This window comes from Vairimorpha ceranae (assembly GCF_000988165.1).
Source record: "Vairimorpha ceranae strain PA08 1199 chromosome Unknown NODE_35, whole genome shotgun sequence".
In the NCBI taxonomy this organism is placed as follows: domain Eukaryota; kingdom Fungi; phylum Microsporidia; family Nosematidae; genus Vairimorpha; species Vairimorpha ceranae.
In genome coordinates, this window is record NW_020169330.1 from 1 (window position 1) to 15,881 (window position 15,881).

Genomic DNA, 15,881 nt, shown 5'->3' on the forward strand with positions numbered 1-15,881 from the left:
GCACAAGGGGACATATACACATAATTTAAACAAAAAAAGCACGTATCGAATTTGAGTCCCGTTTTAAACGGGATAGCGTAAGCTAGTTATTATATAATCGTAGTACATTCACATATTTATTTTATTTTTAACCTTATGTTTTATCATATCCGAAACAAGCAAAATTAACAGTTATGCGTTAATACTATTTTAATATTCTGATTATAATGCCGTGTAATAAGATTGTTATTAATTATCACTACACTTACATTGGAAAATAAAAACAATTAATCAATTCAGAGATATATAAAAAAATTCCTTAGCAATTCAATAATACTTGACTATATTGGAATTTTCTGAAATGCAGGAGATAAAAACAATAATTTGTCATTAGAAAAATGGCACAATGTGCTCTAAATATTTAATTTAAAGAACTTATAGCTATTTTATATATCAAATATTATGTTATACACTTATATCATCACTACTATATCATAAAAAACACAGAGATTTTGATATGATTTTTACCTTTCCTCTTTGAAAGTTTTTAATTTTTTAAAAGGAATGTTTGGCGCTACTTCATCTTTCCACTCCTCTCCAAATAACTACGTACAGAATTTTTTAAAGTGAACGTAGTTATTCGGAGGGGGTGGAAAGATGTAGTAGTGCCGTATTTTTATCTAAAGAGCAAGCTGGTAATCTCTGAGATTACTTGTTATAAAATAAAATATGACTAAAAGATTGTGTCATAAAAATGATACATGATATCTTAAATACGTGGGCATATTCATATTTTTGCTCTTTATTACTCGTATACTCTCAAACAAAATGATTTTTATTAAATATTATTCCCTAGTTAAGGTAAAGTTATAGATGCATGTTTCGTAGTGGTTCATTGTGTCATCGCATATTATCATGCGAGGAAATTCTGCTGCGTTAGTACTATAAAATAAGAGGTGGGATACAATAGAGATTCATATTTGACCTCGCCGATTAAAAATTATAATCTCTTAAAATTAGGTGCAAAATCAAGAAGGTGAAAAAGGAATGCTTTTTGTATAAAATTGTAATTTAAATATAATAAATAATTTAAATTTTAAGAATAAGTCGGTATTTGTTAATTGTATAGAGATTTAATTGCTTTTTTTTTAATCATTTATTGTTTTTGTGATTTTTATAGCTCTAAAAATGAATATTTATTTTGATGAAATAGAGAATACATTTAAAAAAATTGTTTTTAATATTATTATAGAAAGATTTGCTCGCAGTGTTAAGGCAAAGTCAAAAAGTAATTAAGGACAAAATATTTTACAAGGTACTCGTGCTATTTGTAGGAAAAAAACAAAAATTTCAAGTAAAAACCCATTTTGTAATGATAAAATTAATTGGCTTGTAGTTGCGAGAATTAAATTTCTATTTTTGCATAACAATTTGATTAAATCTATAAATTTTATTACAAGATTAAGTAAAAAAACAATCGGTTGTATTGCAAAACAAAATATAAAAGGTAATACACAAATAGGAGGACCTGGCGTAATTATTGAAATAGATGAGTCGAAATTCGGCAAGCAAAAATACCATAAAGGGCACAGAGTTGATGGTGTATGAGTTCTAGGAATGGTTGAACGTGCTCCTTATCAAAAATTTATATTAATTAAAATTAAATAACAGAAAGACGGATACACTTACGGCGCTAATTAAAAAGTATGTCATGCCAGGAAGTATTATACATAAAGACTGCTGGAAATGATACGACAAATCGAGTGAATTTACAGAATATACACATCATACTGTATATCACAACATTGGTTTTATTAATAACCAAACAGATACACATAAAAATACAATAGAAGGGACATGGGCAGGTGTAAAATTAAATATTCCTGCCAGAAATAGAACATATTCAAAAAGTAGTAATTTTCTGGTATTGTTTGCGGTTAAAAGAAACCAAAAATCTTTTGTATTTGAAAAAATAATTAAATCTCTTTTAAATTAACAAAAACCGACTTTGATTTAAATTTTTAATTTATTTATCTGTATAATTTCAATTTTAAGCAAAAAACATTACTTTTTGCTTTAAAAATCTTTTCTCCTTCTTAATTTTGCACCTTATTTTAGAGGTTAAAGATTTTTAATCGGCAGGGTCAAATATGAATTTCTAATGTATTCTTCAGCCTTAAGATATCCTAATTTTTATTTAAATAGCAAAAATTTTAATTTATATTGTTAAAGAAAAAACACCTTTAAAATGTTATGTCACTAAAAATAAACATAAATTTTTCGTTTTAAATATTATTTATCATCACATAATGAACGCAGATAAGGAGTACAGTTTGCGGATTTTTTTATTAAACAAATCAATTATTTTTTTAGAAAAAGTATAAAAGCTTTGAAATAATAAATTTGAATTTATTATATGTTCTTAAAATGATTTTTTAAATTTACTCTGATGCTTTATTGATAAATAATTGACAAAAAGTATTTTTTATATTTAGAACCCTTTTTAAGCACATTTTGTATGTTAAAAGAATTCTTATAATGAAAAGATGTTATTGAAGTGTTTTTTTAAAAACTTACTATCGATAAAAATTTATTTAAAAAAACAAATAAAAATTTTATTTTTAATTACTATTGCAAAACATATAAATTAATAGACTATTTTACACGAAACAAATAATTCAGTTCATAAAAATATTAATAGATTAAAAATTGCCTTTTTTATTTATTAAATTATAAACAAATATATCAATTATTTGTTTATTTGCGGGCTACTTTTGTTAAATTATCTGTTATGCTAGTATAAGCACTGGGAAAACAAATGTGCTAATCTGCAACTTTGGCCTATTGAAATATTGTCTGATATCCAGTACACCATTATAATGAGCACAAGAGTCTTTATACGGCAATAGATAAATTTACGTTTCGAATACAATCAATAATTTCTAGTACAGTATAATGTTTAAAGTAACATTTGCCTGCAAACCATCCTGTGTATTCATTTATGGTATTATTTGCTCATAATTTTAGTAATAAACACAGAAGTTATATTAATAAACACATTTAAACGTTAAACAAAAATAAATACAAAATAAAAATTCAAAGTTTTATATAATAATTTTTTGTAGCTGCAAATGGGTAATTAAATTTGCAAACATAAGTTCTATAACAGAAATTTTCCCAAATTTTGTTATTAAAAGTCTATCAAAAAAATCTTTTTCAATTGAAAAATCCTCAGAATCTGAATCTATTGGTTCAATCAAACGTATAAAATCTGCTGACAATCTTATTTTTTCTTGTGTTGATGCGTCTAAAATTAGCACTTTATTTTTTAACTTAAAATTAAAAAGACCAGCTTTGGGGGAAAAATATTTTGATTGCAAATTAGGGTTTCTAAAAATGTCTTCTTCAAGGGTTTTAAGATATTCAAATATTGACTTTTCTAAATTATTGTTATTTTTACTTGTTGTTAATTTTGTACTTTCTTGTGTGTTGTTGAGCGATGAAATAGCGATACTAGTTTTTTTTATTTTATCAAATATTAAATATCTCAATCCTCGGAAAAGTTCATAAAACACAATTTCATGATATACTTCTTTTCCCACATTGTTTTTAACATATAAGTCGTAAGGAAAGTCTTGATCAGCTGAAACAACTTCTATTGTCTGGTGAGCAAAAATGTTTTTTAATTTACTAGCCAATATAGGTATCACTACAAATAAAAATAATAAACACCCGACTACTATTAATACTGCTTTCCTATTTATTGACATAAAAAGGGCACTATTTGTAATTTTTAAATACACATGTCAAAAAATCTTGAGATAAAATTTCATAAATTGATATTTTAGAAGTTATCGATGTCCCAAAACCGCGTGTTTACATTAATTTGTTTTGAAAGATTCCGCGAAAGGTTTTTATAATAATTCCATTATAAATTTATCTATTCTACTTTGTAGACATACATATTGACTCATCGCTTTTAGCATTTTTTATCAAATTATTTGTCAACATGTCAAAAAAATCATGTTTATTGATCGTTATGATTTTTCTAGTTTAACAATATTTGAAAAACAAAATATAAACATTATTCATATCAATTTTGTAGAAAAAACGTTTCTTTATCTTTTTATATCAATTTAATTTAGTAGTAATTTTTTTTAATTAAAGTCTTTATATTTATACACAAAATAATAATCTTATAAAAGCAATTGTTGCTAATTTTACAGTTTGCAATTTTTTCGAATTGGTATTGCACTTTTTCTTGTTTAGCAATATCATATTACTCTACTTTATGTTGTAAATTAGTAAGTTTTCAACGACTAAAAAACTTGCTTTATTTTAAAAATTTAGACGAAATAATATAAAATTTCTAATAAAATGAAAATTAACTTTAAAAATACAACTAAATTCTTGTCGTATCACGATGCTATTGTGTAAAAAATAATAATAAGCTGTTTAAAGACTTAAAATATAAAATAATATTGATTTTTATAATTATGTAAAAAAGGGAAGGTATAGTAATCTATTACTGCTATTCTAAATTGTATAAAATAAATCAGTTTCTGTGTGGTCTGAAAAAAATGATTTGTAAATAAAACTGAAATGTCCTAAAGAGACAAGCACAATTAAAAAGTAAAGCTCTATGGCTTTTATTATAAATTTTAGTTTTATAAAATTTAATTAATCATATTATTTGTTCTATAAAATTCTTGGTTTCTTTTAAAATCCATTGACCCTCCTTTTTAAAATAATAAATTAAATAACTGTTATAAAAGATCAGAACAAAAGTTAACTTTACTTTAAATAAAAAACTTTTATTTCTATAAATTTAATTACCTACTTTATTCTATCAACTTAATTACTTATATTAAATTTGTCTTTATAAAATAGAAATAAAAAGTTTAGCGTCTATTAATCACCCCTATAAACCAAAATGGGTAGAATATTAATAAGATTTGTAATTTCTTTGATAACTTGATATTCCAAAATTTTTTCAACAAATTCAATATAAGAAATAACAGCTTTTTTATAAGTTGTATGTTCAATTTTTTTAAATAATATCTCCAACATAGGCTTTATTTCTCGACACATCTTTACTACTTCAATATTGTGCTGTAAATATTCATTAAAAAAACTTAAAGTTTTTAAATTATATATAAATAATATATCCTTGGTTTTAATTTTTTTATTCTTTTTATTGTCAATAATACTGTCATTTAACTTAAAAAATTCTTTAGATTTATACCATTTTGTTGCATTTGTTACCAATTGAAACCCAATATTTTTTACAAAAGATTTTAACTTTAAAATTTCTGACTGGTTCATATAAGTTATTTGTTCTTGTAATAAATCATGTGTAAATTTATATTTGTAGACACATTCTGTAAAAAAATGTGAAATATTTGTTAATCTTCGATTCCATTCTCTAATAAACAATTGTAGAATATTACATTGACTTAATATATCGAGTTTATCGTTATACGATAATTTATTAAAAGATTCGATTCTTTGAAATTGTTTGACTTCATGATTGTTTAAATTTGGTATCTCATAGTTTCTAACATAGTTTTCATCAAAAGTTGTTGCAAAGATTTTTTGTGCTAAATGTATAAAAAGCATATGGGATAAATTTAAACTTTTAAAAACTTTTCACAGTTAAGTTGATATAAAATATTTTTAACTTTTAAAAAAAGATTTTTGCAATATTTAACTATTTTAAAAACAATGTGATGTAAATAATTTATTTTTTTAAAATGTTTTACTCAAAAGTTGTTATTCTTAAAAACATTTGTTAACTAAAATTCTAACATTGTTTATCTCCTTATTTTCTAAAAAATAGCGTAGAGTCCCAATTACACAATATTTTATATTTAAAATCAAAGATATAAATTTATATCTATAGGAAAAATTGCATAACAAAACATTGTTGCTTTTGCAAAATTTTAATGGAAATAATTCTTAAAAGGATAAAAGCTTTTAAATAATTTTTTATAATATGTATATGTCGTATTATAGTCAATAACCACATGCATTTTTTAATAATTAATTGTTAAAGACAATTTGTAACAGAAACTCTGGTCACAACCTTTTAAGTATGATAATTGTTCGCTTTCTTTATGATAATTATTATTAAGTTTTATTGGTTAAAATATTTTATAAAAAAAACTAAAAATAAAAAAATTCTCACAAACTATCCCTAAAGAAAACATCTTAGGAAGTGAGAGTAGAAAATACAAAAATAAATCATTAAACAATAAAAATAACTTTTATTTCAAGAAACCGGATGGATAGACAGCAAAAAAGTGAGCATTATAGAGAGGTACCTAGCCACTGGCCGCATTCCCTGAGAATATCCCAGTGCATCGTTATATATAGAAGTTTGGTATTATTGTAATATAAAAGCTGCTTAATTACAATTATTGTAAATTTTTTTTGCATAAATTATTACAAAGAAGCTTAAAATTTCCTGCTTTTACAAAAGAAACAAACTATGTGTTATAATTTACCACATGTCAATTGTGTTAATTTATTTATTACAATATTTAATTTTATTTTTACCTATCGGAAATACAGAGAATAAGAAAATAATTAAATAAATTTTGACTTAAAATATTTTCTGTGGCTGTAATACCACAGTGTATAAACTTTTTTTGACCTAAATAATTGCGCTATTCACCACATTTTATAGAAAATTTCTTTCAAAAAATTTTAGCAAATTTCGGGTAGAAGTGAATTTCAAGCTGCTGTTGAAAATGTATTTTTTTATTGCCCCTCCATATCAACATTTTTCAAAGAAGGAACTGTTTTAACTAAAAATATTTTGTCTAATACCGCGATATGTGTGTAACGTTTTTTTTAAAGTCTATAATCCTGAATAGTTACTAATGATCAATATAATTTGCTTATTTTTTTAGCAAGGCACAAGCTTATACGAAATAAGCAATTTTGCGAAAGGTGTAAAGAATTTTTTTCTATGCAATTAATAAAAAAAGTCGAGGCTGGATGGTTATGAACCTGTTGCACACAATGTAGATGTACCACTAGCATCAGAAGGGGTTCTGTTTTTTGAAAATCTTAAATTAAGATTTAGAGAACTTTTATTAAAAATTTATAAATATAATTGAGGAAATACACCCGGAGAAATAAGTTTTGAGGTAGAAAAATTTAATAAGAACGTTTATAAGATTACAGATTTTGTCAATGAAGTCATTTGTTGAGTATAACACGCAGGATTGGTGGATATAATGATGATTGTTCTCGAAAAATCGTGGAGATTGACGAATTCTTATTTTACAAGAAAATACAATAGAGGAAGAATTAGGAACGATTAATTGTATGTTGGAAATATTAAGCGCGGACAAGAAAATTGTTTTGGGGTGTCAGTTAAAAATAGCAATACTGATACAATGACAAGAGTTATTGTAGTTATTGTTGCCGTGGGCTCATTAATTATAACCGATAAATGGCGCGCGTTTGAGAAAGCACTTTCTGAAATTCGTGTTATGAATCATTTGAGTGTTAATTATAGTCTTAACTTCGTTGATCTTGTCAATCTTATTGTGCATACTAAAAATATTGAAGGCTTATGGTCTCGCTCTATTATATAAGAAGAAAAGGACTATTTTTTTTAGGGAAGCAATCAGAATATCTTTTATAATTTTTATAGGAATATTCAGTAGAAAAATATAAAATAAAAGCGTTAATTTTAATATTTCTTCAGTATGATAAATTAGAATAAAAAGTACTTTTTTATATTTTTTAACCCTTATTTTTTTGCATTTTCAACAGCAGCCTAAAATTCTAACAGCAGCTTAAAATTAACATCTACTAAATTTTGTTATAAATAAAAAAATAAAAAAAAAAGGATACAAAATTCAATAAAAAAACAAGAAGAAGCTTAGTACAACAAAAAGAACACCAACAGCGATAATTATGGCACAAGATGACTTATAATTTTAATGATAATAAAATATTTAGTAATAGAAGATTATTTATTTATTCTTGTATAGAACAACACTTAAAGTTTGGACACCTTACCAAAGGTTACAACAGTAATACATTAAAATGTTAGAATTTAAGCTTTAAAAATGTACATAAATATATTTTTAAATTGGTTTTTTTTAGTTTTCTTTTTTTTATTCATAAAATCCTCCTGTTAAAATTTGTAATCTTTATTTTAAAAAAATCTACATATAGTAATAGTACATTGTTACTTATACGCATCGTTCTTTCCATTTATAAATGCAAAAAGTTAGAAATAAGTCTTTTGATGTTTAATCAATTAAACAATAAGTCTTGTTTTCAAAAAATATCCCTTTTTCCTTGTAATTTGTATTTAAGTGAATTAGTCAAAATTCTATACAAGAAAAGGAGATAATGTAAATGATTGCAACAACCATGTGAACAATTATCATTTCTCGTTGTAAATATTAATATCATGTCAAAATTTAAGTAGTAGACCAGTATAGGCGATTTTTAATAAATCTACCTATCCCTTAGCACTTATGCGAATTTTTAAAATAGTCAATAATAATTCCTGCGTCATTATTATTGACTATTTTAAAAAATTTTTATTTTTCAATACAGAAGAGACTTTTAAAAAAAATGTTTGAGTAAATGAAACTCTCTAAGCATTTATTGTTTAACTGTATAAAGGAAGTAACATTTAAAGTGTTTTTGAATATAGATTTAACATGCTAAAAAGTTTATTTCATAGTAATTCTTAGACTATAATCACAAAAAATTAAATAGATAAGCTTAACATTTACAAAAGATTTTTAATAAATTTAAAAGCTGTTCTAAAAAATATAAGAATTATTTTTCTTGCACCGTTAAATATCTTACTTTATAAAATATGCAATTTATCAAATTTAGTCCTCCCCTTATTTTAATAGGCTGCTGTACTATAATCTACCCCATATGATTTCTAAAGATATTATTTGCTTTCTTTTTAAGATATTTCTACTTCTAACTATATTTATTTTAATTATATTATTAATTATAAATTTAGTCAGTACATTCAACTACCGTAAATCATTATCTTATCCAATAGTGTCTCTAAATTCTGATTACGTTGGTCCAACGAATATTTCTAAACAAATAGATACACTAAAATCTTTTAATCCATGTCTTAATGATTTACACACAAGGCTTCTTTGTCTGTCAAGGTATATAGTAACTAGAGATAATAAGCTTTATATGAGTAAAGTAGTTAATAGTGAAACACAACTTAATATTCTTAAAGAGAATAATGAAAGTGTTATTTTAGTTCAACAATCTCTTACTGAATCTATAATTCCACCTGAATCATTAAATTTTATAGATTACTTTTCTAAATTTGATTTTTCCGTTATAGATAATCAATATTTTATAAAACTTACAGAACTTGAAAAGTGTATTATTAAAAATAATAGAGATCGTATATTACAATGTATAACAAATTCTGAATTTTTTATGGATAAAGAATTGATTAATAATTTAACTTTCAAGTACTTTGAAGTATTTGGGGATACAAACATGCGAATTTCTTCGTTAGATCTAATTTTTGCTAGATTCGTAATATATTTTTTAATTAAATAATTTAAATTTTAAAAAATGTTTTATGATTTTAAAATTTTATATTTATTTTTAAAAATTTACAATACATTGATTTTTAAATATTAATGTTGTGTATTTCCTTACAAATTACAAATTTAATTTTATTTAAAACTTTTTAGAATTTCTTTAATATTTAAATAATTTCTCCTAACCCATAGAGAAGCAATACTTTGTACTTTTATATAAATAAGATAACAAAAACAATTAATCATTTATATTTGATAGAGAAGGTCATTAGGAGTTTATTATAAAAAATATTTTGGAACTATTTTTTAAGAACAGAACAGTTATTTAAATACGTTAAATATTATCTTATTATTGTTAAAACTTTACAATTTTATTAATTACTGCAATTCTTTTAAATTAAAAAACGGCTTTACGATACACTATTAAATCTAAATAACATAAAAAACAGGTAGTTGTTTAAGTAAATTAACTTATTAATCTTTTAGTATGTTGTGCTTTTTTAAAAAGCGCAAATTAAAACGTTTTTAGTTTTTTTTTGGGTCAATTTTGTTGAAAAATGCAGTAAATTATTTAAAAGGTTTTTTAAAAAAGATTATAGATCAAAATTACTAAGTAAAGAACTTTTTTATTTTAGCTTCAACAGCATATCTAATACTAGTTTACAACTAGATACAACGTCATCGCCAGGATTAATGCAAATTATAACTTCATTTAGCGCTTCTACACATGTATAGCATTCATCAGTCATATATAGAAAATGAAGCTTGTTGAAAAAAAGATCGTATGCTTTTATTGAATTTTTAATTGCCAAAATGCTTTTTTCATATTTAATTAAAAAATTTTGCATCGCTTTAAATTCTTCTAATGTCATTAATACACCAGGATCAATAGCAAAAAACAGTATTTGTTCAATACTTAATCTCCCTTGTTTAAAAATAGAATTGCTTTCAACAACACTATGAATTGTTTGCAAAAATGTTTTAAAGAAAACTTTAAGTTCTTCTGAATTTTCAGTTTTGTAATATAATTTTTTTTTTAAATTGTCAAAAGTTAATTGTATTTTTTCTTCTATAAATGCTTCCTTGTCTAGAATCTCTTTATTGTATTGTCTAATTTTATAAATTGAATCTATTGTACTCACTATATCAAAATTTTGTGTTGTTAATATAATATAGCATTTAGTATTATCTATCGGAGTTCCTAGCTTGGACATATTTATTATTCCAATTAAAAAAATAATAATAAAATCCATAATTTCAATAAGGGTATAAATTACCTAAAATAATTTTTTAAAAATTTTTTTTTAAAATTATATCTAAAAGTAATAAGATTAAAGTAAACTTCAATATTTTACAACAAAATGTTATTCTTATGTATTTTTTGAAAGTTTTAAATTAAATTATTTGATCGTAAAGTGTGTCATTGCAGCATGCTTACTAACAGTAGAAAATTGTTAATTTTATAATTGTCATCACAAAATTTGATTAAAAACTGTAACATTTATTTTAAATCAATAACGCAATACGCAAATATGACTTAAAGTTTTATTTTAAAACGAGATAATACAGGTAGCTTGTAATAAGAAACACATAAAAGAAAAATTAATCATTTTATTGATAGCTGATAATTTTGAAATTAGTTTTCATTGGATGAGTTTTTTTAAATTAAAATATTTTTTGATTAAAACACAAATATAGATTTCAAAGCTGCTTTAAACTAAAGATATAGTATGTTGCTTTTGACACTTTGCATTATAAAATTTTTGACATATTATTACACCAAAGTACACATTTCATTAAAATATGATTTTAAGCGGCAGATGTAGCCTTAAAAATTATTTTACAATTTAATTAAAAAATTTTTGTTTAATTCAAAATCAAATGAAATTAAAATATTTAAAATTTTTAGATAAAATTTTGATTAAAATAAGAACAATCATTAAAAAAATAATAATTTAATGAGTTATATTTGGGACTTTAAATTTCTTCATTACATAGATTTACGATACAAATGCCAAGGTTGGCCTTTATGACCCTTAGCAAACCTATAACTATTAGCTTTACTCCCACAATGCATTTAGTTTCAACAGTTGTTTTTGAAGATAATGCATTATCAGCTCTGACCACCTTTTTCCTCTATAACATCTTTCTCAACATATTCTCGTCCTTGTTAAAAAGGTTGACCTGCGCTCTTTTTAGTACAATAAACTGCATTCCTACTTTTAAATATCTTAAATTTAAGTTTTTTTATGACCTTTGTCATAACATTCGTTTTATTTAAATAATTTTAAATATATATTTTGGTATATTTGTTATAAATTAATTTAAGCGTATAATAAAAATAATTTTTAAAGGAAGTGATGAAAAAGAAAATACAAAGAAACATAAATAATAAAACGATTGAATATTATAATAAACGTACTTTAAATTATTTTTAAAGATGAGACTATATCCATAGTACATATAAAGTTTTCTATTGAACGGATCCATAGATAGTAAAAACAAGAGAGGTGACAAGAAATCTCATTGTAGTATTCCTTAATTTTGTTTTCGATCTTAATTTTATCTCGAAATACCACTATTTTATTGTAAGCAATAAAAACGTATTTGAGATTAAGAGAAGTTTAATTTGGTTAGGAATGTTAATAGACAGTCATTTTCTACAAATTTTTAACCTTTTAAGATTATTTGCGCAATTTTGGCTTTCTAATAAGTTCACTGAGACTTTGTACTTGTTCTCCCGTTTTAGATGGTTCTTTGGTAGTAGTCATCTAGTTTTACAATTGGTTGTAATACGTTTTCCTGTGCTTTTTGTAAGTTTGTAGATATTCAAAATACAGCAATTTATGTTAAAGTACCAACCGCTTGTGAGAGTATTCCTTGATTTTAGGGACATAGTCCCCTTATAGAACCAAGCCCTAAGTTCTTTTTAATCCAAACATATTTTTTTAAAAATTTTGTGTAAAACAGATGTAGAGAATCACACTTCATAACAAAGAAATTAAAGATAAAATCACTATCTACTGCTTTCTAGTTTAACATCTATTTTATTATTTTAAAAATTCTTCAAAGGTTGGAAAAGTGATCTATTCTTAAATATCGAGGAGGTATTTTAAAAAAATTAACTAAAGCTATTGCAGTCTTCAATTTGTTCTTTCATATTCCACATAGTTAATCCAAATAAACAAGTTTCTTTTTTGTACACATTGTGCGTAACCAACTTCTTTGATATACCTTCAAATTTTCTATTAATTTTTTTTATATAGCTCAATCTTTTTAATTTTTCTCGACCATAATCTCTGCGTCGGTCTGCTGCCGCCGGCTAGATTAAACAAGTAGTGGCCATAAAAAAAGCAATCTTTCCAAAACCATGTAATGCTTTTATTAAGACAATATTAACTTACAAATTATATAATTTACAAAATATATAAACGTTTTTTATTAAATCTAGTGAAGAAAAGTTTGTAAGTATATAATAATTTAAAATTAATTAAAAATGCCGGTCAAAAAAATCGCAATTTTTGATTTGGAAGAAATATTTTTAATCGTAATTTTAAAAAACAAATTAAAATTTTAACCCATTGCAAAAAGCTTTCTCTTGAAGAAAAGGTCGAAATTAAAGTATGTTTAAAAAAAGCAATGAAAAATCAGAAATTTCTAAAGAATATGGAGTACACCTTTCAACCATCACACGATTTGAAGTAAAACTAAAAAACAGAAATTTGTAAAAAAAAGATCGGATCAAGTTGGCCCAATATTATTTAAAGAATGATTTAAAATTTCTGAAGATCCTAAACTTAGTAACACAAAATTTGCTAAGGATAAAAAAATAAAACATGGAAAAACAATATCCGCAAGGACTATGAGAAGAAAACCATGTGAAATAGGGCTTTTTGGTCGGGTTTCTTGTAAAAAACCTCAATTTTAAAAAAAAAATATTAAGTCAAGATTGGAGTAGGCTGCAAAACATTCTTCTTGGTCGGATGAGAAATGGTCCAGTATAATTTGAAGTGATGAATCTAAATAAATCTTTATGGATCTGATGGTAGAGAAATGTACGAAGGAAAATAAATCTTACCTCAACTGTTTAGTATTGGGAAGATAATATCATGTATGGGCCTGTTTTTCAGAAGTGTGGTCGGGAATAAACATAAAATTAAGAAGATAATAAATTCAAGAGAGTATGCAAGAATTTTAGACACAAATTTAACATGTACAGATAAAAACTTAAATAAAAAAATTATATTTTTAACAGAATAACGACTCTAGGCATAAAAGCAAGTTTATGATAAAATTTTAATAGATAGAAATATAACACTATGATTTGGCTGCACAATCACCTGACTTGAATTTTATCGAAAATTTATGGTTAATTGTTAAGATAAATGTTTCTTAAAAAGAACCAAAAAATAATTACAACCATAGATATTTACTATTAAAAAATGGAATAAAACTGATAAAGAAACATGTAAAAGAGTAGTTCAAGACATGAACAGTCGTTGTAGAACTGTAATTGATTCAGAATTGGGTCATACTAGTATTTAAATATTTATTGCTTTTATAAAAAAGTTATTTAAGGCATTTTTATAATGCAAATTTTAAACTTAACTTAATATATAGATCTTAAAATATAAGTAAAATTAATTTCATGCCATCTAAAAAAGCTTTATTAATTAAAATTGCGTTTTTGATGGCCACTATTGCATTTTACACATCTATAGAATTGAACGATAATCTAAAACATTAAAAAATCTACACCAAATACAAAGTATTATAATATCTTTGTTCTATTCGCTAAGATGTGCTATTGACAAAAATATGCACTTAGAAGCGTATTAGCAAAATTTTAAATTTATTGCTCAAAGAACAATAACTTTTACCTTTTTGAAATTTAAAATCCTGTTCACCTAATCACTATGACCACAAAATTTTTACAGTGGTTTTTATAAACGCAATTAAGATTGAAGTGACTTGATTTAGAGTGTGTGCAAGAAAACCAAGATGACGCAAATGATTTTAAAAACCATGTGAACAATTATCATTTCTCGTTGTAAATATTAATATCATGTCAAAGTTTAAGTAATAGACCAGTATGCGCGATTTTTAATAAATCTACCTATCCTTTAGCACTTATGCGAATTTTTAAAATAACAGCAAAAATAATTCCTGCGTCATTATTATTGACTATTTTAAAAAATTTTTATTTTTCAATACAGAAGAGACTTTTAAAAAAAATGTTTGAGTAAATGAAACTCTCTAAGCATTTATTGTTTAACTGTATAAAGGAAGTAACATTTAAAGTGTTTTTGAATATAGATTTAACATGCTAAAAAGTTTATTTCATAGTAATTCTTAGACTATAATCACAAAAAATTAAATAGATAAGCTTAACATTTACAAAAGATTTTTAATAAATTTAAAAGCTGTTCTAAAAAATATAAGAATTATTTTTCTTGCACCGTTAAATATCTTACTTTATAAAATATGCAATTTATCAAATTTAGTCCTCCCCTTATTTTAATAGGCTGCTGTACTATAATCTACCCCATATGATTTCTAAAGATATTATTTGCTTTCTTTTTAAGATATTTCTACTTCTAACTATATTTATTTTAATTATATTATTAATTATAAATTTAGTCAGTACATTCAACTACCGTAAATCATTATCTTATCCAATAGTGTCTCTAAATTCTGATTACGTTGGTCCAACGAATATTTCTAAACAAATAGATACACTAAAATCTTTTAATCCATGTCTTAATGATTTACACACAAGGCTTCTTTGTCTGTCAAGGTATATAGTAACTAGAGATAATAAGCTTTATATGAGTAAAGTAGTTAATAGTGAAACACAACTTAATATTCTTAAAGAGAATAATGAAAGTGTTATTTTAGTTCAACAATCTCTTACTGAATCTATAATTCCACCTGAATCATTAAATTTTATAGATTACTTTTCTAAATTTGATTTTTCCGTTATAGATAATCAATATTTTATAAAACTTACAGAACTTGAAAAGTGTATTATTAAAAATAATAGAGATCGTATATTACAATGTATAACAAATTCTGAATTTTTTATGGATAAAGAATTGATTAATAATTTAACTTTCAAGTACTTTGAAGTATTTGGGGATACAAACATGCGAATTTCTTCGTTAGATCTAATTTTTGCTAGATTCGTAATATATTTTTTAATTAAATAATTTAAATTTTAAAAAATGTTTTATGATTTTTAAATTTTATATTTATTTTTAAAAATTTACAATACATTGATTTTTAAATATTAATGTATATCTTATAATTGTTAAAACTTTATAATTTTATTAATTACTG

At 23.8% G+C, this 15,881-nt stretch overlaps 6 protein-coding genes across 6 annotated transcripts; 3 read left to right on the forward strand and 3 right to left on the reverse strand.

Moving 5' to 3' along the window:
* Positions 1 to 3,083: 3,083 nt before the first annotated feature.
* AAJ76_350003749 (hypothetical protein) lies at positions 3,084 to 3,749 on the reverse strand (the record flags this gene model as incomplete). The annotated part of the gene is made up of 1 exon (XM_024475287.1): positions 3,084 to 3,749. One exon carries the CDS (start codon positions 3,747 to 3,749, stop codon positions 3,084 to 3,086), a length of 666 nt encoding a protein of 221 aa, XP_024330763.1.
* A 1,141-nt stretch (positions 3,750 to 4,890) lies between these two features.
* Positions 4,891 to 5,598, reverse strand: AAJ76_350005598 (hypothetical protein; the record flags this gene model as incomplete). Its single annotated transcript, XM_024475293.1, has 1 exon — positions 4,891 to 5,598. One exon carries the CDS (start codon positions 5,596 to 5,598, stop codon positions 4,891 to 4,893), a length of 708 nt encoding a protein of 235 aa, XP_024330764.1.
* Positions 5,599 to 8,898: 3,300 nt separating this feature from the next.
* AAJ76_350008899 (hypothetical protein) lies at positions 8,899 to 9,558 on the forward strand (the record flags this gene model as incomplete). Its single annotated transcript, XM_024475294.1, has 1 exon — positions 8,899 to 9,558. The coding sequence occupies one exon, from the start codon at positions 8,899 to 8,901 to the stop codon at positions 9,556 to 9,558; it is 660 nt and encodes a 219-aa protein (XP_024330765.1).
* Positions 9,559 to 10,168: 610 nt separating this feature from the next.
* Positions 10,169 to 10,795, reverse strand: AAJ76_3500010795 (hypothetical protein; the record flags this gene model as incomplete). The annotated part of the gene is made up of 1 exon (XM_024475270.1): positions 10,169 to 10,795. The coding sequence occupies one exon, from the start codon at positions 10,793 to 10,795 to the stop codon at positions 10,169 to 10,171; it is 627 nt and encodes a 208-aa protein (XP_024330766.1).
* Positions 10,796 to 11,553: 758 nt separating this feature from the next.
* On the forward strand, positions 11,554 to 11,823 carry AAJ76_3500011554 (hypothetical protein; the record flags this gene model as incomplete). Its single annotated transcript, XM_024475271.1, has 1 exon — positions 11,554 to 11,823. One exon carries the CDS (start codon positions 11,554 to 11,556, stop codon positions 11,821 to 11,823), a length of 270 nt encoding a protein of 89 aa, XP_024330767.1.
* Positions 11,824 to 15,091: 3,268 nt separating this feature from the next.
* Positions 15,092 to 15,751, forward strand: AAJ76_3500015092 (hypothetical protein; the record flags this gene model as incomplete). Its single annotated transcript, XM_024475272.1, has 1 exon — positions 15,092 to 15,751. The coding sequence occupies one exon, from the start codon at positions 15,092 to 15,094 to the stop codon at positions 15,749 to 15,751; it is 660 nt and encodes a 219-aa protein (XP_024330768.1).
* Positions 15,752 to 15,881: the final 130 nt, after the last annotated feature.